This window comes from Babylonia areolata, chromosome 12, assembly GCF_041734735.1.
Source record: "Babylonia areolata isolate BAREFJ2019XMU chromosome 12, ASM4173473v1, whole genome shotgun sequence".
NCBI classification, from domain to species: Eukaryota; Metazoa; Mollusca; class Gastropoda; order Neogastropoda; family Buccinidae; genus Babylonia; species Babylonia areolata.
Window position 1 is genome coordinate 18,594,604 of NC_134887.1, and position 25,597 is coordinate 18,620,200.

General features: G+C 40.4%; 1 protein-coding gene across 1 annotated transcript in view; it reads left to right on the forward strand.

Moving 5' to 3' along the window:
* The first annotated feature begins 10,999 nt into the window (after nt 1–10,999).
* LOC143287851 (uncharacterized) overlaps nt 11,000–25,597 on the forward strand; it is a 56,930-nt gene continuing 42,332 nt past the window's right edge. Inside the window, exons 1-2 of the mRNA XM_076596089.1 lie at nt 11,000–11,137; nt 16,252–17,341. Of these exons, the coding sequence (XP_076452204.1) occupies nt 11,000–11,137; nt 16,252–17,341 (1,228 nt within the window). The remainder of the gene's footprint in view (nt 11,138–16,251; nt 17,342–25,597) is intronic.

Here is a 25,597-nt window from a genome sequence, read left to right on the forward strand (position 1 = left end):
AGGCATACACAAACATATAGATAAAAGTTGTTAGGAGGTAAGTGAAAGGCTGATCTAATGTGGTCCTGTCCAGTGTCGCCAGAACTGTTCAGCTCTGTATTTACATTTCAGGACTTTTCAATTCTACAAAAAAAAGTTTATTTGACAATGAGCAAAAGATATAATTTAGATCAATGAAAATATCATCTTGGTCATTTTTTTTTTTACACATTTTCTAACTGCAGTATTTCAAGAGGTATTGTGGAAGCTTTTTTAATTTTTCTTCTTTTATTTGTCCCATCTGAAAGGCTGTAATGAAGGCAGGGAAAGTTTATGTTAATATCTTGAAACATTAAAGACCAGTCGATTTGAACTGCAAACTGGACTTGTCTGGAGAATTTCTCCAGCTAGAATAAGGGTGATTCTTTCAAGTTACATCTGGAGGCCAGTGTTGTGTTACTGTTAAAACTATGAGTCTGTGCCGTTATTGTAGAGTAATTTTAATGTCTGTTGTTGAAGACAGATTAGAATTTTGCTGAGCAACACACTACGTATGTAAGGTCTTTTCCACAAAACTAAGGACCCAGGCAAGTTTCAAGTTGTGTAATAAACTGACTGACTGGGCCAGGAAATTCAGTGGTGAGTTATCAGAAAGGTGTTAAAACAGAGAAAACATAAGATGTGTTCAGTTTTTGGATAATAGAAACAGCTGATGTTGAATATAAAATTTTCTGAAACCAGCTTAGGCTGCTGAGTTTTAGCTGTATCAGTAAGACACTGTGTGCATGTACATAACAAAATAAGAAAGGGAAAAAAAAAGCTGTGGGAAACAGAGCTTTCATCTCTACCACAGTTTACACTGTTAAAAAAAGAAAAGAAAAAAAAAAGGCATTTTCTGCTTTATATTTAATTATTTTTCTCTTGTTAAGTATTGGAAGGATCCAAAGAGAATCAATGTAAGGATGTCACATGTATCAATACTGGGGGAAGTTCACTGTTGGACTGCTCCTACAAATTTTAATTCTTTCACCATTTACACTTTTCATCTCTTACCCATGCTCGTATTTTTCATGGTTATGCATTGAAAGATACATGAACATAAGATAATAAAATAAAATAAAAGGTACACTATGCAGTAACATCTTCAGCAGATTAAAAATGAATGTCATTTCTCAAATTTGCATGGCTGCCACTAGGTCAGTTGAGAGCTGCACAGCTTTTAGAAGGTCAGTTGTCAGTTGGTCCATTCAAAGTCAACTTGGATGTTCAAGGTCAGTGTCAGTGGTGGTTCTGGAATAACCTGTTAATTGAAAACAAAGCTATGCCTGGGCAAAAGCCTGCATTGCAATTACTTCAGGTTAACCTTGGGACTAAAAGGTCTAGTTCTGATCCTTAATAAAGTACTGCAAAAACAAGTTTAAAAGGTAATCTGATAATGCCTTTTCTTGTCAGGATTATGATGATTACTTTATGGTCATATTTTACTGCAGCAAACCAACCAAGAATTTACCTTCTTCTTTTTTCCAGTTTCTCCAGGGATTTGGTCAGCATTGTATGAGTGTCATTGATTTAACCCTGTCCCTAAGGCATTTTGGAAAGGTCTTGTAAGTCAAAGCAAATATCAAGATGTTTCAGCTGTCAGCAGGCTGTCATTTATCACCAGCATAATTTTTGGGGGAAAACTTTGCATGACACAAAAATGAACAATGGTTCTGCTTGGTTGCAGTGAATCAGTAGAGTGCTGGAGTGGTTTCCCTTTAGCTGTTGCAATAAGGGAATTGCACATATTACAGGAAATATGTAGACATGAAACCAACCTGAGAGCAAGGAGCAATTTTTTTTTATAAAGGAAAATTGTGATGTGGATATGCAGGTTCCTAGCTTTAGCAGTGGGGTGTAATATCTATGGATTGAGAAATCAACAGGCCAGTTACTTTTGTCAGGTTTTTACACCACACACAGCAGGACTTAACTCTTTCAGCCTTGCACCCATGCAGTGCTGTAGCGATGAACTTTGTTTCAGTAAAACAGATTCTTTGTTTCTTCATTTGCATCAAGTGCAAGTAAAGGGAGCTAACTTCTACAGTATTTTCAGCTGTGTCCACACGTCAGGAGGAAAAATTTTGATTTCAGTATTTTTCCAATGTTTTCCCCATCAGTATAGCAGGGAGGCTGCCTAGAGTTGAATGGGTTAAAATTTTCACTGTATGTTTTGTCAGTTGTTGTTGTTGTTTTTTTACATCTTGAATGTATCATAGATGTTCTTCTGTTCAGATTGGAAGGATGTAAATATGTATTATACCTGTACATACAGTGTTGAGATTTTTGCAATTTCAACAGAGCCTGTTATATCTAAGAGTGAGAATGTTGTGGTTTTTTATGCTGACTTGTGTGACAAGACATGCATGGCTGGTTGCTATTGTGTTGATGTTCAAATCTGTGATAAATGATTGGAGATTGTGTCTGATGTACAGTGTACTTCCTCTGATGCTTATAGCCTGCCTTCTTGTCAACTTTATAGACTTGGAGACTGTGCAAAGAAGGTTTTTTGTTCAAAGAAGGCTTTTTCAGTTGTTTGTTGTTTTTTGTTGTTGTTGTTTTAAAGCACAAAGAAGTCATCTTTGATTGGCAACAAAATGGAGAAAGAAAGAAATCTATTATGTTGTACAGTAGCAGCATACTCGTGCCCTCAGAATTTCACGCAGAGAAATCTGTCTTGTTTGTGCATAGGCTGCGACTCCCACGTTCACTCATACAGTGCACAAGTGGGCTTTTACGTGTATGACTGTTTTTACCCTGCCATGTAGGCAGTCACACTCCGATTTTTGGGGGGTGCATAACAGCACCGAACATTGACCTGGTTTACAGGATCTTTAACACATGTATTTGATCTTCTGTATGCATACACACGAGAAGGGGGTTCAGGCACTAACAGGACAGTACATCTGTTAGCCTGGGAGGTCGGAATGATCTTCACCCTTTATACACCAGGTGCCATGACCAGGATTCGAACCTAGGACCTTCAGATTGAAAGTCTGACACTTTAACCACTCAGCTGTTGTGCTGTCATCTATTGTGACAAGAAAATATGATATTGCTGTCATTGCCCTTCGATATTGGCCACAAATCCAAGTCCTGTAGGTTTGAGTGAAAGCACGAAGTGATTTCTATTTTGTTTCTACTTAACGTGCATGAAGACAGTCAGTGAACTGTCATATACTGTATGGTTCCAAGTGAATGGAGAGATCACTTTTATTTTTGTATAATTAAGTGTATGTGCCAGAGCAGTCACTTACCTTTGTTGCTTTTTAAAAGGAAATTTTTCATAACTTTTTTCCTCCAGGTTTGCCATTGATGGCACAAATGAAAACTTCCATTGGTTGAATGTGCATGATCAGCCTATCAATACTACATCTGATTTACTTCAGTGTTCTGTTCCTTTCTCTGGAGATTTTAAATGATGGGGGAAAACTTTAAATACAAAGAGAGCAGCTGAGCTGTCTTGTTTCCTGTTCCCACCACTAAAAATAGTTCAGAGCAGGATGAAATTCTCTTCTCCTTTCATCTGAGTCTATTGGTTGACTTCAGTGTGTGTAAAAGGACAGAGCTTGTGAGCTTTGCAGTTGTGTTATAAAGTGCTTAGAGCTTTGTCTTTTGACTGAGGATAGGCACTGTATAAGTTTCTGCCTCAATCTGTCTTTATGCAACCCAACCCACAATGTCTAGGTCAAAGTTTCTTCACATCTGGGGAAAACTTAAGTCAGAATTTTAAGGCAGTGGAATGTGAAAGAAATGTCAGTCGTGGAAAAGCCATATAATTTCAAAATAAAGGTCAAGAGAGAAGATACTGAAATCAATGTGTTTGCTTTATTCCCAGCTCTGACTCAATGGAAGCACTTTTCAGACTGTGGTGAAATTGAATGAGGTATTTAAAGTCTTTTTTTCCCCCGGAACAGTAACCTGGTAATCAGTGATAAACTGAAAGGGCATATCTAATGGTGTTTCCCCCCACCCCCTTCTTTTTCCAAATATATACAATGACAGACTTTGTGATGTTTTTGTTTCTGAGTTGGTATTTTATTGTTGGTTTTGCTTTTGTTTATCTCCCAGCATATACAATGACAGACTTTGTGATTGTTTTTGTTTTTTATTTCTAATTTAAGGCTTTTTTTTTTATTGTGGTGTTATCATTTATATCTCCCAGTGTGAAGAATGACAGACTTTGTGATTGGTTTTGGTTTCTAATTTCTTTTTTCTTTTCTTTTCTTGTTTTGTCTTGTTTAAATTTATCTTCCAGTATATATCCAGTGACTGTTTTTGTGATGATATTTATCGTTTCAATTAAAGTACTGTAAACTATAAAACTAAATTTATAAAGTTCCAGAGCTGCATTTATAGTTCAGATTTCTCTCATCTCGTGATTATTCAGTTTTTGTTTGTTATCACATTTAGTTCCAATATTGTGTGAGAGTAATTATAAATCTATTGGAAGTATTAGTACACATGGACAAGTGTTCAGATTTAATCGTAGTTCACATATACTGCAATTGTCAGTTCATTACTACAAGTACAGTTCTGATCCGAGATCAGTTTGAATTTGAACATAAGTGTTCGGTTTTCAAGTCGTCGTGAGTGAATCACTGAATGATCGAAGGAATTTTTAAGTGTTCTGGGGTGTTTTTAAACATAAAGAAGACATATACTATTAGTGTTGTAAAATGTGTTTATAAAATTATACTTGTAAGTGTGTATGTGTATAATATAATCTTCTACTGCAGGCATAATATATTATTTTCACATTGGTGTTCTAATATTTCAAAAGAAAGCAAATAGGAGTCACAAGTTGTTTTCATCGTTTATGAGAAAAGTCAGCTTCTTCCCCCCCCCCATATGATTTAATTATATGGGTTTTACTGTTGTTCGTTCGTGTAAAGATTAACATTTATCATGCTAATTTGTCTGACTGTTGATATTCTGTTATTTACTTGTCTGGATAACTACTTATACAAAAAAAAGTATGTTTATGTTTACAGCAGAATATGAAAGGAACTATTAAAACATGTTTTTTGTACATATGTATATATGTGAAATATCACTTACAACAGTGTGTATTATAAACCTGTATTATATTCTGTGGAATATGACATTCATAAAATTGGAGAAATGTCCTTTTGCATGACATGTTCTTACACGAAATGATAGTTTCAACTAGTGAAAAATGTAATGCACAGGTATTTCTCGTCATATGATGCGTTGTATATAGATTTGAGGAAGGGGGAAGTAAACAAAGAGTTGATGTTATGGTTTTGAAAATAAAAGAATTACAAGTTTTGTGGTGTACTTTGTGTATTATTTTCAGGTTCAAACACCCATTACTTCTTTACAGATTGCAAACCCTCATCAACATCTCTCTCCTGCCCACCCTCTGAAAAAACAAGAGATCTTTGTTCATGGGCTGCAACTCCCACGTTCACTCGTATGTACATGAGTGGGCTTTTATGTGAATGACCGTTATCCTGCCATGTAGGCAGCCATACTCCGTTTTTGGGGGTGTGCATGCTGGGAATGTCCTTTCCATAACCCACCAAACACCGACATGGATCACAGGATCTTTAATGTGCGTATTTGGTCTTCTGTTTGCATATACACATGAAGGGGGTTCAAGCACAAGCAGGTCTGCACATATGTTGACCAGGGAGATCAGAAAAATCTCCACCCTTTACCCACCAGGCGCCATTAGCGAGATTCGAACCCTGAGACCCTCAGATTGAAAGTCCAATGTTTTAACCACTCGCCTTTTGCACTCGTCAAAAAGAAAAAGAAATAATTGGGTATCTGTCTCTTGACATGAATGTGCTTGTGTGAGAAAGGTAATAATGTGGCACACATGTATTAGGGGGCATCAGCTAGACAGATTGAATGCCTGTAGATTCAGAATAATTTTATTTTCTCAGTAAAAGAAATTGTGGTGGAAGTCTGTGATACATACAGATTACAAGCAGACCGTAAACTTTGGCATTCAACATATTTAACACAAAAAATCAAACACAACAGTCACAGCAAAGCAAGCCCAAGAAAAGTATCACCTTTCCACTATTTAAAACAAACACACACACACCAATATCCACACAACCCTCCACACTTTTTGCATGTATGCTTGCACATGGTATTGAATAAGGTAGTGAAGTCCATACAAAACAATACCAAGCTGTGTCCCACATAATCGTTCATGGGCTGCAATTTCCATGTTCATGCGTATGTACACGTTTGGGCTTTTACGTGTGACCGTTTTTACCCCGCCATGTGGGCAGCCATACTCCGTTTTCAGGGGTGTGCATGCTGGGTATGCTCTTGTTTCCATAACCCACTGAATGCTGACATGGGTTACAGGATCTTTAATGTGCGTGTTTGATCTTCTGCATGCATATACACATGAAGGTGGTTCAGGCACAAGCGGGTCTGCACATATATTGACCTGGGAGATTGGAAAAATCTCCACTCTTTACCCACCAGGCGCTGTTACAGAGATTCAAACCTGAGACCCTCAGATTGGAAGTCCAACGCTTTAACCACTCAGCTATTGCACCAGTCTAATCTACACAATCAAGTTTAAATTTAGCCAATAAGGCACAGAAGCATCAGTTACATAAGTGAAATTAGCATCTTTATAGTAAAATTAACCTCGGTCACGGCGTCTGGTGGATTAAGGATGAAGGCTTTTCCATTCTCTCAAGGAGTCAACAGATGTACAGACCTGCTAGTAGTGCCTGAACCCCCTTCGTGTGTACGCACATGCAGATAAAATCCGCATGTTAAAGATCCCATAATCCTGTCATTTTTATCAAAACTGCTAGAAAAGATCATATTGTCTCAGCTCTTAGCTCATCTGGAGCAGAATGGCTTACTTAATTCCCACCAGTCAGCTTATAGACGTGGTCATAGTTGCGAAACAGCCCTTCTTAGAATAGTGAATGATTTGCTTTCGGGATTTGATGAGGATAAGATATCTGTTCTCGCTCTCTTAGATTTGTCAGCAGCTTTTGACACTATCGACCACTCTATCCTCTTGAACAGACTTAAAACTTCCTTTGGTATTCGTGACACTGCACTAGCATGGATCACGTCTTACCTGTCAGATCGTACACAGAAAGTGTGTGTAAATGGTACATACTCTAGAGTATCTGCCTTGAAATATGGTGTCCCACAAGGGTCCGTCCTAGGTCCTGTTCTTTTCGTGCTGTATGCGGCTCCTGTGTCGGATGTCATCAGTCATCATGCGATGTCGCATGAGAGCTTTGCTGATGACACACAACTTTATCAGTCGGCTTCCACAGCTGAATTTGATGCACTGGTGACTCAAACACAGGAGTGCATTGCTGGCCTAAAGGACTGGATGACTCTCAACAAGCTGCAATTAAATGATGATAAGACTAAATTGATGATAACCTGTCCAAAGAAGTTTCGTCAACATCCTTCCTTTCCTGACTCTGTTCTGATCAATAGCACACCTGTTTCACTTTCTCCCTCTGTTCGCAGTCTTGGTGTAATCCTGGACCAGTCTCTTTCCTTCCAACAGCACATTTCGAATATCTGTAAAGTTGCCTATTTGGAACTGCGTAGAATCAGCTCTATCCGCCACTATCTCTCAACCGATGCAACCAAGACACTTGTATGCTCTCTGGTTCTCTCAAGATTGGATTACTGCAATTCTCTTTTGGCCGGCCTTCCCAAATACCTGTTGGACAGACTCCAACGAATTCAGAATAACGCTGCCAGACTCATTTGCAGAGCTTCTAAATTTGACCATGTTTCTCCTCTTCTTCAGTCTCTCCACTGGTTGCCTGTTTCTGATCGAATAGACTATAAGCTATCCACTCTGACCTTTTCTGCAGTCAACGGATCTGGCCCAAAGTATCTTTCTGAACTCATCCATATCTATACCCCGTCTCGCCAGCTCCGTTCTTCCTCTGATACTCGACTTCTCAGGATACCTCACGTCAGAAGTAAGACCTATGGACACAGATCGTTTTCTTTTCAATCGCCAAAGACGTGGAACAAGCTCCCTGATAACCTCCGTCATTCTGATTCCCTCGCATCTTTTAAATCTCGTCTCAAAACTCACCTTTTCCCTCAGCAATAAGTTCAATTGTGGCAGGTCCACAACTACATGCATGTATATGAATGTGTATTGTGTGTGCGTGTGTTTATGTAAGTTTGTGCCTGCCTATGTGTGCGTATGTGTTAGGGTAGCTGTTAGATACACATGTATGTTAAAATGTATGTATGCAGTGTGTGTGTGTGCGTGCGTGCGTGCGTGTGTGTGTATGCGTGCGTGCGTGCGTGTGTGTGTGTGTGTGTGTGTGTGTGTGTGTGTGTGTGTGTGTGTGTGTGTGGTCACATTTTGGTGTGTGTATGTAACATAGATATAATGTTTTATGTTATCAAAAGCGTTTTTGTAAAGCACCTAGAGCAGATTTCTGGATAGTGTGCTATATAAGTATCCATTATTATTATTATTATTTATTATTATTAATCCTTGTCAGTGTTCGGTGTGTTATGGAAACAAAACATACCCAGCATGCACTTAGTATATCGGTGATAGTTCCAGATCTAAATGACGTTTACCAAACTGCAGCCATGAACTATGAAGTGCATTGCGCATGATCAGCTAACGAAATTTCGACACAAACAGCCTCAATGACCTTAAATGCCACGAACAATTTTGTTATGTGATGGTAGTGACGAACAGTCCTGGGAGACGAGCGGTGGAGATCGTGTGTCAGTGTGTGTGAAGACAGGGATGGAGATAGTATGTCACTCTTGTGTGTGTGTGTGTGTCCGTGCGCGCGCACGTGTATACTGTATGTCAGAGTGCGTGTGCGTCTGCTGTTGCCATGGTTCGGGTGGGGGTAGGAGTGTCTATTGTCATATGTAAGCAATGGTATAAAGTATGTATGTGATCTATTGTGCCATTTCATCCGCACACGTGTGTGTGTGTGGGGGGGGGGGGGGGGCATGGGCACATCGGTATACATTCCCTGGCAATTACAGGAATGAATCTTGTAGGGCTTTTTGTTTGGGGGGTGGTTTTTTGTGTGTTTTTTTTCTAAGCACGCTCGTTGTGATATTGACCTCTGGATTTCATCAAAGTGACCCTACTAATTAGCTCCCGACCCTAAAGTGACGCATAATATTTGGCACAAGAGTTTGTCAGATCAACACTGACAGAACAGAAGCAGTAGTGCTATCGGCAGTACGGTAGCGTCCGGCAACTAAACAGCTGTCGTGGGTCAGCTATGTGTTCCACCAGGTCTATGTTCCCCCCAATTTTTTTTCACCCAGGTCTAAGTTCCCCCAGGTCTGTTCCCCCATGTCTAGAACCACTCATTGCTGGCCACTATTGACTGCCGGACCCAAAAGTGCACACACTGTGTTATTTTGTTACATCTGTCTATTACAGATTAGTAGCAGGTGTTTCACCACTGCTTGACCACTACTGACCAATGTTGTACACTACCAGACTTCAACTTGCATCACTTTGTGGCGGAAATGCATTGATTTGGGCGTATTCGCAGGGCGGTTTGACCATTACTGAGCTGACCACTATATTGACTATTGTTGGCCATTGTGGTCTTCAAGTGCATCAGTCATAATTCTTTCCAGGAAGATGTTGAAGAGAGTTGGTGAGAGCAAACAGCCTTGCCTCACTCCGACTGTGGTTCTGAACCAGTCCCCTATGTTACTGTTGAAGTAGACTGCGCTGGTGGCTTTGTTGTAGAGGTTCTGTATCACTCGGGTCAAGTTGGCATTGATGTTATACAACCTCATGGTGGCCCATAAAGCTGCATGCCATACTCGGTCAAACGCCTTCTTGAAATCCACGAAGACGTGGTAGAGGTCTTGCTGGTGTTGGAAATACCTCTTGCACAGTATCCTGAAGTTGAAGATTTGCTCTGTTGTACTGCGCCCTGGTCTGAAACCTGCTTGTTCCTCTACGATGACCTTCTCCGCTTGTGGCTTCAATCTATTTAGCAGGATCTTTAGCATGACTTTGCTGGGATGGCTTATTAGGCTGATCGTGCGGTAGTTCCGGCACTGTTGTAGATTGCCTTTCTTGGGGAGATGGGGAGAATGATGATCATTGACTGGGTCCACGGTGTTGGCCACTCCCCTGTCTGCCAGATCTTGTTGCAGATGGTTGTGAGGGCTGTGATCATTGCTTCTCCCCCTGCTTGGACCAGCTCTGCTGGGATATTATCCACTCTTACTGACTTGGGGTGGTTGTCGTTGTTGGTTGCTGGAGGGACGTTCAGTACCTCTGGGTCTCCCGTGGCTCTGTGACCGTACAGCTCGGAGCAGTATTCAGTCCACCTCTTCAAAATGTCCTGTTCTTCAGTGAGACATTTTCCGGTTTTGTCCTGGGTGGTGGTGGTTCGCTCTTGCTTTGTGCTGGTTAATTTTTTTTTCCTGGCATTGCTCTTTAATCCAGTTTTCTGTTGCCTTTATCATGCTTTTCTTGATTTGTTTCCTGACCACTACAGACCACAAAATGAAGGGTTCCTAGTTTACTTTTCTGAGTCATTGCAAGGTTGATTTTAAACCGGCAATGGAAGGATTGTTTAGTTGTCACATTTGTGCGCCTCAGTATTTCCCTCTATTTTATGTTGTTCACACACACACACACACACACACACTCACATATATATATCGTCGCGCTTGGTGTCAACGCGTTTCCTAACATTTTACGCTGTTTTCTGTCACTGATTTGATTGTTTTCATGACTGGTTTTACACAGTTTTTGTCACAATGTTCACAACAACATAACATCAACTTGAATTTTTCATTTTTTTAAAATTATCAATATTTCAGACTGTGTGTTTGTGTCGCGAGAGCTCAAGCACACACACACACACACACACACACTGCAAAACATCCTGGATATAAGCTTAATCTCGTAACTTCACGCGTTGCCAAATCTTGCTTGGCGACCGAAGAACATTCAAAATGGCTGGCTAGCAAGATGGATTTACAAGCGGAGTATCTTGCCGACAACGACAGATACGCATTTCTCCTTGGTTCTGCTCTGAGAAACGACGACTCAGAACATTTTTTTTGTATATATGATTCTATAATACCCAGTGAACTCTCGGATATTCAGGTAAGCCATTTCTGATGTTGTAAAGAACGCGTCCATGAACTTTACATTGAAAACACGTCCTTGTTTTGTTTTGATCTTAGACGCTGGAATTACGGCAAGGAAAAAATTAACAAAAAATGTGAAATATTCTTGCTTTTTTTCATTCATTGTTTTGATCGATTGATCCGTCAATAACGTGATGAACATTCCTGAAGACAAGATTGTCAACAAGTTCGTGTTCCGCGGGGTGGTTTGTTTGGAAAGTTACTTCCCTTGGATCTTTTTTTTTTTTTCTTCTCCACCCCTCCCCGCTTCACCACCTTCAGCGAATGCTGGTGTTTTGTGTGACCCAGATGATTTGCATGGCATAGATTACCTGCAAACGTACGCTTGTGATATAAGATAGCACCTTTTGTTTCGAAGGATGTGTTTTGCTCTTGGTTGTTTGTAGTTGTAGGTCGCATGGAAACTTTTGCATTTATTGAGGACAAGCAGTAGGCTGTTTTCGTTGAACGGAGGCACAAGGACTTCGACGAGGAAAATCAGTGTACGTGCCAGGTGAGGTGTCTCGGTTCGCGTCGTTTTGTTTGTGTTGATACATGTACGTCGTGCATAGCTTTTTCCATTTCGTGCGGCGAAAAGTGGGACTGTTTTTGCAGCATACTGGTTGTTGGGATAAGAATACCCGTTGAAGATAAACGAGATTGTGATGAGGCAATGTCTGCAAACGATTGGCTGCACGCCGAAGCGTGCTGACCTTATCAGGTCAAGTTGCCTGTTCTGGCAATGGGACGAGCACGCGCCTTACCTCCAGTCATTGCCAGCTTTGTTGTGGAGTTTACGTGTCACACCCACAACTGACCAAAAATGGATGTGTGTATCTTACACACACACACACGCGCGCGCGCGCGCGCACAGACACACACACACACACACACACACATACAACACTATACAGTATGTTACTGGAAAGTAGAATACAAGCTTGCCAAACCACAGCAGGCATCACTTTATCAGTTGCTCCTTTTTTTTCTCTCTCTCTTTTCTTTAATGTTGGAGAACAAACTGAGGAAATAACATTGATAAGGGCTGCAGTGAGGTTTTTTATGTTTATTTTTAAAGAAAGAATTAATTGAAGGAAAATGTTAGGGCAATGTGTTAGAGGGAGAATGAGTGAGGTAGCTAATTTGAACAGTATCTTTAGAATGTGTAAACAAAAACTGAGGGACCAGGGAAAATATGGGGACAGAATTTAGGCATATTGATATAACCACTGCCTTTCCTGTTGTTACCTGGTATTTCAAGCCCAACATGAAACTTGGAAGATGAATTTTTAGTCATAGAATTAGAAATTGGTCCAGAAAGTGATGGGCGGTTTATTTTCATCTGTTTTAGAACATGTGACATTGTGGTATTGAGTATTGATTAAGATCTAATTTAAGATTTTAATAATGTTTAATGGTTTACCTTGCCAAAAGTGGTACATTTATTAGAATGCAGTTTATTATCTACTGGGTTATTTTCTTCTAGCACTGGGAAAGACTAGCTTAGCCTTTTCGCCAAGCTGGCACAAGACACAATGTACTGCTTGATAATTTGATTTTGTACAGTGTGAAAATGTTTACTGGTGGAAGCCCAGCAGACCAGACTTAATCCAACCACACTATGAAATTGTCATGTTCTAGGAAATTTACTCTGCTTTTTGGATTGAAATATACCCGGTCTTCTGAGAGTTGAGAAAACACAGACAGATGGTCCACCATGTATTCCCCAGTACAACCACACCTGGTCTTATATGTCTCAGTCCCAGCACCAGCAGTCCAACAATAGCTGTTAGTGTTGCATGACTGTAGGTCACTTTCCAGAAGAGACTCTGCACAGGAAACATGAACTTGTCCAGCCAGCATGTGCTGTTCCATTCCCTCCAATCCTTTCACACCCATCCACCCTTCCCTGTCCACCCCTTCTTCCTGAAAAATGGATTTGAAAGGTCAAAATTTAAAAGATCAAGTCCAGTTCTGGTCCATGAAATGTCTCCTGTCAAGAGGGTGCTGGTTTTGTAATGTCTGTGTGTGGAGTTTGTTTTTGTTTTACTCGTTTAACGTCGTTAGGTTTAAAAATGTACTTCGAAGCAATTATTATTATTTGTTTTGTTTAAAGATAAACACACACACTTGCACATTTACACGCTTTTATGCACACATACAGATATTTGCATGCATGCATCATCCATGTAATGATGTATACACACATGCATATTATTTACATGTACACACATGCATCACATACATGCTCATAGACACATACATACATGCCATGCATTCATAGATAAACACACACACACACACACACACACACACACACACACACACACACACACACACACACACACCTTACCAGAAAGTTATTTATATGGTCTTGTCCATAATTTCCCAACAACCACCACCACAACAAGAAGAGCTGTAACAAAAGTAAGAAAAGTTGTTGAGCAGCATGACCATAATCTGCCTCCACAACAAAGGCTCAAGACAGTGATCCTATCAACTGTGCATGTCCACACAAGGGGTTAGAACAGAGCAGCTGTAGACTTAAACAGTAAATGGCCTTGGTCAGATTGCAAGTCCTGACAGGACTGTTGGATTGTGGTCAAAGGGAATTAAGTCCTCAGCACTGAAAATACAGACTGAAGAAGGTCACTTTGTGTATGTGTAACTTCAACTTGAGAACGTTAGGCTTTGATGTGTTGGTAAGGTTTACTTATATTGTAAGTAGTGTTGTTCAGCACTGAAAATACAGACTCAAGAGACGCTTGGTTTGTGTAAAGAGTGTTTGACTGTTACATGTTGGTATGGTTTACTTGGAAGTGTATCAGGAGTTACCCAGTGTTGACTTTTGCAGAATATTATGTGAACATGTCACTGGAATAATTTCAGTTATGCTCAGGAAATGATGTTTAGGAGCTGAGTGAATTGTAACTGAGATGTTCCTAAGGTAGCACCAAAAAACAGTGTATGTTACGTGTGTGGAGACCTGAGTGTATACATTACAGTGCACATTTGTTTTTCGTTGTTACTGTTGACAGAGATGAGTACGGTGTGTTGAGCTTTATCAATCATTACATGTATAGATTTTCTTCTTCTTAGTTATTGGTTGTGATGGTGTGTATGTCTTGTGTGTGCAAGTATAAAAGGGTCATTGTTATTATTTATATATTGTTATTATTGTTATTATTATGATTAAGTGATTTTGAATTATCTTCTTGTTTTGATTTAGGTAACAGGATATTTTTCCCTTTTGTTCTTTGTCTTTTTTCTGGTTTTGACACTTTCTTTCCTTTTCGAGTTAAAGGTATAAAAATAGTTAATCCTCACACTGTCACATTTTATATGGCCCAGCATGTTTCTTGGGTAAAAAAACACAAACTTCAGACACAAGCTGCAGTACAGTCAGTATAGCTTTCAATGTTTGTTGTTGTTGGTTTTTGGGTGGGGGTGGGGGATAGGGGCGGACAAAAAAGAACCACATTTTTCACAGAGGGTGTTCCTGTTTTGTTCATGGGTGGCCATAAACCTGTACATTATTCATTGTTGTTTTTGATCTGTGAAGCAAGGCAAGAGACAGTTAAAAAAAAAAGAAAAAAAAAAAGAAGAAGAAAGACCTGGAATTTTTAGCATTTGTAACTCCTTTCAGTGAAAGTTAATGTCAGCTTCAAGAGAAGTCTTTGGAATTTATTCACAGCTAAAGTTAATATTAACTTCAAGAGAAGTCTCTGGAATTTATTCATAGCCTTGGTGAATGACTTGTAAGTTAATACTCAAAAGTGCAGTCATGTAATATTTGATTCCACATTACTCAGTAATGCACACTCATTCAGACACTGTGTATTGTGCAGTTTTGTTTATGATACGCTTCTTCTTTAAAAGAAATATTTGAAATACCGTTTTGAAATTAAAATTACATCTGTGACTTTGACACTGTGGTGAAGCTAAAAAAGATATGATGGTGCTGTACACTTGTGTCTTTTTATTAAATTTCTAGTGTGAAAAGTTGGAACTTTTCTGATCATTATCATATATGATTTACCTTACCATTCAGTTTAGATTATTTTTTTAGACACTTTTCTCAGATTTGACAATGGAGAGACACAGAAAGAGGCAGTGTCTCTCTGATTCGTTTGTTACAGTTGTATCACAAAGAAACAGTTCCAGCATGAAACAAGGAAAAAACATGTCACCCTTGCCATTGCACAGTTGAATGATTTCTGTGTTGGGAGCACAGCAGTGAAGGCTGCTTGTGTTATATTGAGTGACCTTATTGAGCTGGGTCGTGAGACATACATTTGCAAACAACTCATTGGGTGAATGTCAATGTGAACTTCTTGTTCCCTTGTTTGGCATTTAACCCATCTGATGCCATTTTCCCAGAATACTGATGGCAGTTTGTGTTATAAATCTCTTTTGTATTTTCACATTCTATCGTTATTATTATTTTTTTGTTTTAATGGTTAATTTTAATAAAGATTGGAAAGTATTTGTATGTGTTTGATTGTTTTTCTGATTACTCCTGGAATGACATTAAAGATTGAAAATGCCATGTCACAACTTCATGTTCATTACTGGCAAGATTGAGTGGGAATGTTATTGAAGGCATTTTGCAAATGAGATACACACTATGAAATACACACAGTAAAAATCAAATCAGCAAAGGGAATTTGGCTGCTTATGAACTTTTTCTTCATGATAAGACAATTTTGCTTTTGTTGCTCTTATATAAATACTTTGTTTGCCTTTTGAAAAAAAAATGTTTGTTTCAGAAAGTTTGATGCACAGTGGATTGCTTTCACTCTGATGTAATGATAGCTGATGCTTGTTGTGTAACCTGAATAGATATTATGGTCATCTGTTTCAAAAAGAACAAACCAAATAGTTCTGGATTGTGATATAATTTTTTGGTCTGCTTGTTTATTTTGTTTGTGTTACGATGATGATGATAATATTATACTATAATAGTTTATTTCTATTGCGCTTTCCATGGAAACAAAATTCAAGGCACATAATTGGGGTTGATGGACCAGACTTGGCGCTCAGATCATTTCGGTTATTAATCTGCAGATATATTTGTTCTCTTTATGGCAGGTGGAGAAAATCAAGGAACAAGCGCGAGTTATCGCTGACCTCCCTGAAGACGAGTTCAACGAGCTGGTGTTAAATGCTCGAGACTATAGTCTGGCCCGTGGCCGCCCATCCCCCTCCCCAATCTTGGCCATGAGCACCAATGGACAGGAGGTACTCCGTGATCACAGCGATGAAGCGGATGGTCAAGTCTCCTCTCTGGTGACGAAATTGGACTTCAGCACCAGTGCTTCCAGTCACAGGTTCTTGGTTTCTGGAGTGAAAGATGATGACTCCGGCTTGCCCTCTTCCACGAAGACAGGGCGGCATGCCAGCTTGTCGTCAGACGATACTTTGGAAATGGAGGAGAAAGACCATGTAGAGAGCATCTGCCCTTACTCACTTGTGCGCAAGGAAAATGATGTGGGAGAGATGGAAGAGGAGAGGACTGAAGTGCCGAGGTTGAGGGACCTGGTGGTGGTGAGTCATTCCTACAACCCAGACTATGACGAAGAGGTGCCCGTGGAGCATGACGACGAGTCCATTGAGTCCCCTCGCAGTGATGCGTCAAGCACACGGGAGTACGACCTTCCTCAATTGGATGGGGAAGATGCTGTGGAGATGAAAACATTCAACTCTGAGCAACATCCGTGCTATTACGATGACGAGGACAGTGATGATGGCATCCGCTCTTCACTTTACACTGGTAGGAACTCATGGAGAACGATGGAATCCTCCCGTCCTGCCTCCAGTGCCTCGTCGATTAATTTCACCAGGTCTTCCAAGTACCTGGCAGAGGGCAAAACGATTTCCAGCCTTCGTAGCAACACAGCCACCTCTGCCAGCACCAAGATTAGCAACGTAGATGAATCAGTGAACTTCTCACTGGGCAGTTTCTCTGCCCAGCCTAGATATTCTCCAGACCGTGGGGGTGCCTTGTCAGGTTTGTCTCTTTCACCGCCTTTCGGCACTGGGAAAGACTTGCTGAACAAAGTCGGGGAATCGGTCAGTTCCTTGATGAAGATCTCTTCCCAGGATCCCTGTCAAACAAAAGCAGAGACAGATGGAGACACATGGGACAAGAAGAGACAGAGACAGAAGAAGACAAACAAAGGTAAGGTTATGATATTTTTAACACTCCCTCTTTTGCCATTACAGGTGATGTTAGTCAACAAGACGGTGCACTGCTGTTGGCCACTATAGTCAACATTGAGGAGTCCTGTTAAACAGACCGTTTTTCACATTGTAACAAAGCTTGACAGCTGCATGCAGCCACGTTTCCTGCACAACAGGAAATTGACTAACCTGCCCCCCCTTGACCGAGTTTTAAGAGAATATGACCACTGTGTTGTTTTGACATGAACTGTATAGTGTGATTGAGAGCTTCAAGTCTAAAATATATGGTGATGGGGAGTGTTTTTGACGCAAGAAGCTTTTCGACATAAAAGTTAAAATGGTGTTTATGCGTTTGCTTAATACAGGAGTTCGTGCAGAGGTATGTTTCTGTGAATAATGTTGAAAAACAGGACGGTCTTTGTGTATTTCAACTATGTTGAATCATTTCAGCTATGTTGAATCAAGAGCCTCTGCACCATGTTATTGTAAACCATCCAACAAGCAGCAACAGACATGACAGTTAAGTGATTACAGAGTTAGGGGCTTGTGGGTCTGTTTGGTCGGTGGTTCACATCACAACAGCACAGTTGATTATTAAGATTATTAAGGTTGGTGATGTTTCAGTTCATTAGTTTGATGACCCCACACCCACACCCCTGCACTCCTGCTCCCGCTCGAGACCTGACAAAGCGCGTTGGGTTACACTGTCAGTCAGGCATCTGCTCAGCAGATGTGGTGTAGCATATGTATTTCTGGATTTGTCTGAACGCTGTGACGCCTCCTTGAGTAACTGAACTGAACTGATGTTTCAGATTTCTCAGGACCATACATGTGCAGATCCGTTAGTGCCTTCACCGCCTGATTCATATATACAATCATACAGAAAATCCAATGGGCATATTATTAGGATTCCATAACGAATTTTAAGGGTATGGAGGATTGTGGAAATGGAATGAACCCAGCTTGCACACACAAAAAATGGAGTGTGGTTACCAACACAGCAGGGTAAAAGCAAACACATAAAATCACACTTGTATTAATGACTGAACATTTGAGTGATATATATATATATATATATATATATATATATATATATATATATATATATATATATATACCAATACCGCAGAAGAATGCAGCAGAAGAAGAAGAAAAGCTGCGTCTGCTGTGGATATGTTTGAGTTAGAGTTAGAATTGGAGCATGTTTCAGTGGCTTAAAGCAAAAAAAAAAAATGGAACAGTGGAACTTACTTTTTGCAGGACATTGTGAGACCAGAGATGCCATCAGGGTATCAGTTAAGTTTACAGTGCTTGATCACCAAGCATGGAAAAACCAATACCAGCACCATAATGGTTTTTCATTTTCCATGAATGTTATGATTAGCTCCATAAAAATTTAACTTTCAGTCTGGATGATTCCACTGTGGAATTACCAATCACAAATTAAGGTGTTTTTTCCTCATGGAAAATTTTTTTCCTCATTTTCCAGACAGTTGTCTTTGTCTTGTGTGTGTGTGTGTATGTGTGTGTGTGTGTGTGTGACTGAAACCAGACTGAATGACACAGGAAATAAATGATGAGCATCCCAAGGCAGCTCTCAGTCGGTTCTAGCCAGGTAGGCAGCCTGATGTGCAAATGACTCCATGTTTGTAAAGTGCTTAGAGCTTAGTCTCTGACCAAGGATAGGAGATGTGTTAATATATCTTAACATTTCATAAATAGACTTCATGACTAGAAGTTTGGCTTCAGGCAGAAAACATTGTAAGTATGCCGTGCAAGTTTTAAGCTCTTGACAGTTTAACTCTGAACACTTTATATTGTTTTTCCAGATAGTGCAACATGACTGTACTTTGTTTACTGACATTTCACTTTTTCATCTCAAATCATTCTGTATAGTTCTGTATCATGTGAAGTTATACGCACACTCATAAACACTCACGCACACACACCAGAACAACCACCAGTAAAGGTGGTTTTTTTTTTAGATTACTTTATTTTGAATTTAATTGCTTGTAGATAATGTATACTCACATGCACACACAATTATATAATTAAAAAGTCTTTGTTGTATTTCATTTCAGAAGTCTTCAAATTAAAAACTTATTTCCTTTTTTGGTTTTTGGCTATAGTGTAAAAATTAATGTGTGTGACAAACTCACAAAGTGTATTATTTTAATCTTTAAGATGCTCATGTACAAAGTATGTAGTGTGTGCAACTTTGTTTAGAAAAAATAGTTTGGTATTTCATTTCATATGAAATAGTTAAAGCTAACTGGAATTGCAAAACGGTGCGCTGTCGACAACACTAAAGAAGCAGCCATTGGTTGTGTGTGTAAGAGCTAGTCTTGCACCAAGAAAGTCAAAGTTATGGATATTGCAGGATTAGATTTGAACAAGGGCAATTGGTTTCATTTATTTTATTCAGGATTACATTTTGGAGAGAGAAAGGAAGGCCACATAGCTTTGTGCCATCCCGTTGATGGAAATGGCTGTTTTTGTGACTTTTTCATTCCCGTTTTGCGTTTCATTTTGGCATTCCCGTTCTACTGTTTTTTTGTGATGCCACACACCAAAGTATCCTTCCTTCATTTACACCAAGTGAGAAGAAAGGATATAAGTCATCTTTTGTGTGTGAGAGTGATTTGAGAGGCACGAAACAGTAGGCCTACCTTCATTGATGTAATCACTAAGACTTCAGTGCTACACTTCAAAATTAAGAAATTGACAGTGGTGCGAACATCTCCCATACCCCAACTCACTACTTTTCTCTGTTTCTGTCTGGGGAAAGGTCTGGTGTGTGAAAGGTATGGCTTGACGGCAGAGGTAAATTCACCTGCAATTATTTGGGTGAGCAATAAATGATGGCTGTGTTACATGCAGTTTATACCTAGAAATTAACTCATGGGCAGAAGTAATATATATTTGCATCCTAAGGTACACTGTGCAGTTTACTTGGTACACTTTTTTGTGTTTACTTTTTTTCAAAATCTGTGGTCTTTTAGCCTGACATTGACTGATTGAGTGATAATTTTTTAGGTAGATCTTGTAATGAAACACAACTTGTTTACTAACGATTAGCGAATCTGACAGTGGAGTTTGTTGGGACTTTTGTTCATTTCTTTCACTTGTTTCAGACTTCCTTTGTGACAATGTGAGTATCCTCTATCAGGTTTTGATTAAATAGTGGGGATTGGGTAGGTGGGTGGTGCTGTTCTGCAGCGGCTGTTGCCTGAAAGACATTTTTATTTTATGTGCAAATAATGTCAGGACCAGTTTAAAGTTTCATTCTGGTTTATTGTTGACACCACCTACCTCTGGTGGTAATGGGTTGAAGGAAATTTAATACTACTCTGACACCACCAGAAGGCTGGCAGAGGGAATAAGTTAATTTTTAGTATGGATGCACGGGGACTGAACTCGCAACAGAATGGTGCTGTAGCAACTGGGGTGTTGAGCACAGGCACCCAATCATCTCCTAAGTGTGGTCTGGCCTCATTCATCCTTAGAGTGATAGAAACACACACACACACACACACACACATATATATATATATATATATATGTATATACATGTGTGTGTGTGTGTGTGTGTACACACACACACACACACACACATTGGAAGCATATCACAAATAGATAGGTGTAGATGTGGTTTGCATGGCATGAACAGAACCGGTAACCCTTTGTATGGCTTGACCTTTTGTATCTGGGATGAACAGTACCGGTGTTTCGTGTTTTCACAGCTGTGTCAAAAGAGCGTGGTGAATGTTTCTCACACACGTGAGGTTGTGTTGGTTGTGGATTCTGCGTGTGTCACTGACGTCAGCTTGCGCTCAAGGCTGTCAACGGTGCACATTCCAGTTATCTCGGGGACGAATCGATAATGGACGACCTTAGTGTAGTCGGCGAACCAAAGACGGCAGAGTCATTGTGGGTCTTTTGACCTGTCCGGGGCTAAAGTAGACTTCAGATGTGCATGGCGTGTAACAATCAAAATTAACTAAAAACAGAAGCTGTTAGCAGGTAAATTAGCAGGGTCCTGCGGAATCGAAGTGGCCAGTGAGCGCACGCATAAATCATACCGCAGACCTTTTGTCCCGCCGCAGGTGACGACCAGTCTCGAACTGTGCGCAGCGTGTGGCACAGTGACAGTGAAGAAGACTGCCATTATCTAAAACTACCTGACAGCAGAGTGTGTCTGTCAGTCGCAACAGTCGCACTGACTTGGGAACAAGCCTGCTGCCGACTGCATCACGATTGTACTGTGACAGCCCTCCCACTATTTGTAACGGACTCAGTAGTGTGGCTTCCGAGGTTTGCGAGGTGGTTTACTATGGCATGTCCCACTCGAGCTCTTCTCGTTCCACCCTCGCCTCGCCTCGAAACCGCTTCGTCAGAATGAGAAATCCATAAATTTAGCTTGTGCTGAACCAACCTGGTATGCTGAGCGCTATTGTTGTAAGCATGGGAAAAGAATAAACTAGAAAAGATGTTCCCACCAGAAACATAGATCTGTGCATTTTAGTTGTCGCTTCACAAGAATCTAATGGAAGCATTCAATTCGACCGAGAGTGAAGTGATCAGCGTCGTCTGCTTCTGAAAAGACAGCGGCGGACCCGTGCACATTGACAGTAGTTGTCAGTCACGGAACAGATTAAAGCTATTAAAGAGTTACAACACAAACAGTGCCGGCCGACGTAAGAATAAGAATGTAAGTTCGGCCAAACCTGATCTCCGTTTTTATCAGAAACGGTTCAGGAACAACACGACCATCCGGCGGGTGTGTTTCGGCTTTTCCACGCCATTTCCGCCGTTCAGTCGGCTGCCTTGACACTTTGTCAAGCGTTTGGAGACTTTGGTGTGTCATTTCAGATGAGAGTTCGCCAAAGCAGATACATGTGTAGTGTCAGAGAAGTATGTAGAGATAAATCGATGGGAATCAGATACTGAGAGAGCGAGACCAAGGTGAGCGGGTGTGTGATGAAGGGCTTGCTGGTAAAGCCGGTCAGTTGATAGAAGAGGGAAGTGTGTTGATCGAAAGGGGCGTGGCAGAGGAGAGCCGGGGAAGAAGATGGGTCCTGTGAAGCATACAAACGGTGCCAGCTTTCCACCTGTCGAGTTTTTCCGCTATGGCTTTGACATTGCCCAGCTCTTCAGAATGGCTACCCAGGGTGAGTGTACTTTGGTCACACTGAGTGCTCTAAGGTCAGTCGGATACAGATCTGTCACTGCTGTGTCTTTCGGTGTTTGGAATCAGGTTATTCATTTTGTGAAAATCTCTGGTCATAAATTGTGCATGTGTATCAAACTCTTCACTTGTACACACACTTCCACCCATGTATGCACACACACTGTTCAATATCTGAAAAGTCATTTGTTTATCTCCTCTCTTCCCTCAACCTACCTGCGTCCTAGTGTGTGGGAACGAAACACACATGTATGTGCACATGTGGTTGCAAACCGGCTAAGTCGTTAGCTGTTAGTTGTTGTTTTTCACTCAAACCTTCATTCACTTAATTGGTTTTAGCTAGACTGCTTTCTTAGCACCTCTGTCAACCAGTCTACTCAGTGTATACATGACAAATATATTTTTATGCCCGCTCTTTGTGGTTGTCTCAGTCCCTGTTTCCTTTCAAGGCTCAGTCTTGTTCTAATTGTAGTTGGTATTTGGGTTCACACTTCCCTCTCCCCTGACCCATCACCAGTTGCATCTGTGTCTCATGTTTCCTTATCTCCGCCCTTTCAACTAGCCTTTGTTCAAATGAGACTGTAACACCAGGGAATGAATGCGTTTGTGTCTTGTCTTCAGTTTCATGTTTTTCAAGTCTTCATATTGGACAAGGAAGGAAAAATATTAGGGAATGTGTTGGTGGTTGAGCAAGGCTGTTTGCCTGCTTTCTGTAGGCATATATATATATGCATGTGTGTCTATGTGCGGTTCAGCGTTACTTCATGGGGGGGGAGGGGGGGCAGATGGGGGGGGGGGGGTATGAAACAGCCAAATGATGAAATGTGTGTTGATATAAGAATTGGTCTGACTGACTGTTAGATACGGACAACCACACTCCCTCCCCACCCCCACACACACGCATGCACACACACACACACACTCACACACACAGAGATTTGTCCCATGACCTTATCACATTGTCTCTATCAGGAAGCTGTAGACTAGTCATTGTTCCTGCTGAGAACACAACAGTAACCTCATTTTTTATGTTTATAATTAATTTACATGTAAAATATCCGCAGGGTGGTTAGATGGCAGACAAGAATACTAACAGTCACAATAGTTTGTTGAGGATAAATAATCCACACAAGATCAGAGCTTCTGTATATGTTCATTCACTGTTGTTGAGAATTCGTTCGTTCGTTCTTTAGTTTGTCTTTTCACTGTAAGTGATATTAGACGAATGTTGAGAATGCTTATCCCCATATTGTGTATATAATATACAGTTGACTTCTTGTCATACTAAAGTCAGTGGATTATTTAGTGATAGATTGTGAAATGTTTGTGTTTGTGTATCTGTGTGTGTGTGTGTGTGTTGTGAAAGACAAGGCCTGACTAAGCGCGATGGGTTACGCTGCTGGTCAGGCATCTGCTTGGCAGATGTGGTGTAGCGTATATGGATTTGTCCGAACGCAGTGACGCCTCCTTCGAGTCCTTGAGCTACTGAAACTGTGAAAGAATGTGTGTGTGTTTGTAATTGTTTTGACAGCATGTGTACATAAAAAACATAACATGTGTCTATAATTTAGTATAAATGGTGTGTGTGTGCGCGTCAGAGAGAGAGAGAGAGCGTGTGTGTGTGTGTGTCTCTCTCTTCCACTTTAAGTGATATTAGGGGTGGTGGTGGGAACAGTATTGGGCAGAGGGTGAAGAATGGTGTGTGTGTGCGCGTGTGTGTGCATGTGTGTGTGTGGTGGGGAAAGATACAGAGCATTGGGAAAAAATAAAACATTAAAAGGGGAGACATAGGCATATAGAAGGAAACACTAACATCAAACAACTGTAACAACTATAATGTGTGTGTGTGTCACTGTGTGTGTGTGTGCGTCATTCTGTGTGTGTGTTCAGTATTGTATTATTGTTCGTCACAACCATATTTTTTGTGAAGTTTGGTCTTTCTTTTTCTTTGCAGTGAGATGGTTAGAAATGTAGAACTAGAAATGATGATCACTAAACATGCAGTGTGGATCCAGATCACTAAGTGACTCACACATATCCCCAGTGTTACCTGTACTTGTAACACACACACACACACACACACACACACACACACATATGATATTTGGTGTTGAAGATAAGGAGTTAAACATTTCTCTGTCATACACAATATGCAAGTCTTACGTATACAGAAATACAAACAGCTTTGTTATACTCAAATATTTTTTTCTTGGATACCTCCCTATTCCCACTCAACAAGTCTACTGCTATGACTTCCACTCCCATATTAGCCTCTTTCTGTCTCTCTTTTTGTCTCTCTTGCCAAGTTACTGTCTCTTTCATGGTGTTGTTTAGGATGAAATATTGTACTTTTTTTTTTCTTTTCTTTTTTTTTAAATGTTTACTCTCTGACACTTATTCATGAGGGGCTATGGCCAATTACTGAATAAACCTTCTCTCTTTCTTTTTCGATTTCCCTCTCTCTCTCCCTCTCTCTGTCTCTCTCACACACACAGACATGCACACACACTGCTCCTGTCTCCCAGTCCCAGTCATTCAGATGAGACGACAAACCAAGTTCCCATGTGCAGCATGCACTTAGCGCACGTTAAAGAACCCACGGCAGCAAAAGGGTTGTTCCTGGCAAAATTCTGTCGAAAAATCCACTTTGATAGGAAAAATAAGTAAAACTGCATGCAGGAAAAAATACAAAAAATGGGTTGCGCTGTAGGGTAGCGACACGCTCTCCCTGGGGAGAGTAGCCTGAATTTCACACAGAGAAATCTGTTGTGATAAAAAGAGAAATACAAATTTCTTTACACTCTGAGTCTCTCCCTGTCTTTGTGTCTGTCTTTTTTTTTCAAAAATCAGACAGCACAACCTGTTTAGATATTTGTTAAACTATTGGGCTCTGAGTCTGTTACCATATATATATGAATAAATAGATGAATATATGTGTGTGTGTGTTCACTATTGTGGCAGAAACAGTGCAGTCATTGAATCAGTGGTGAAGGTAGTACAATAGCAAAGTGTATTTCCCATTGTTCACCAGGTCTTACTGTGAAAGAGAGATAGATCATAGAGCGA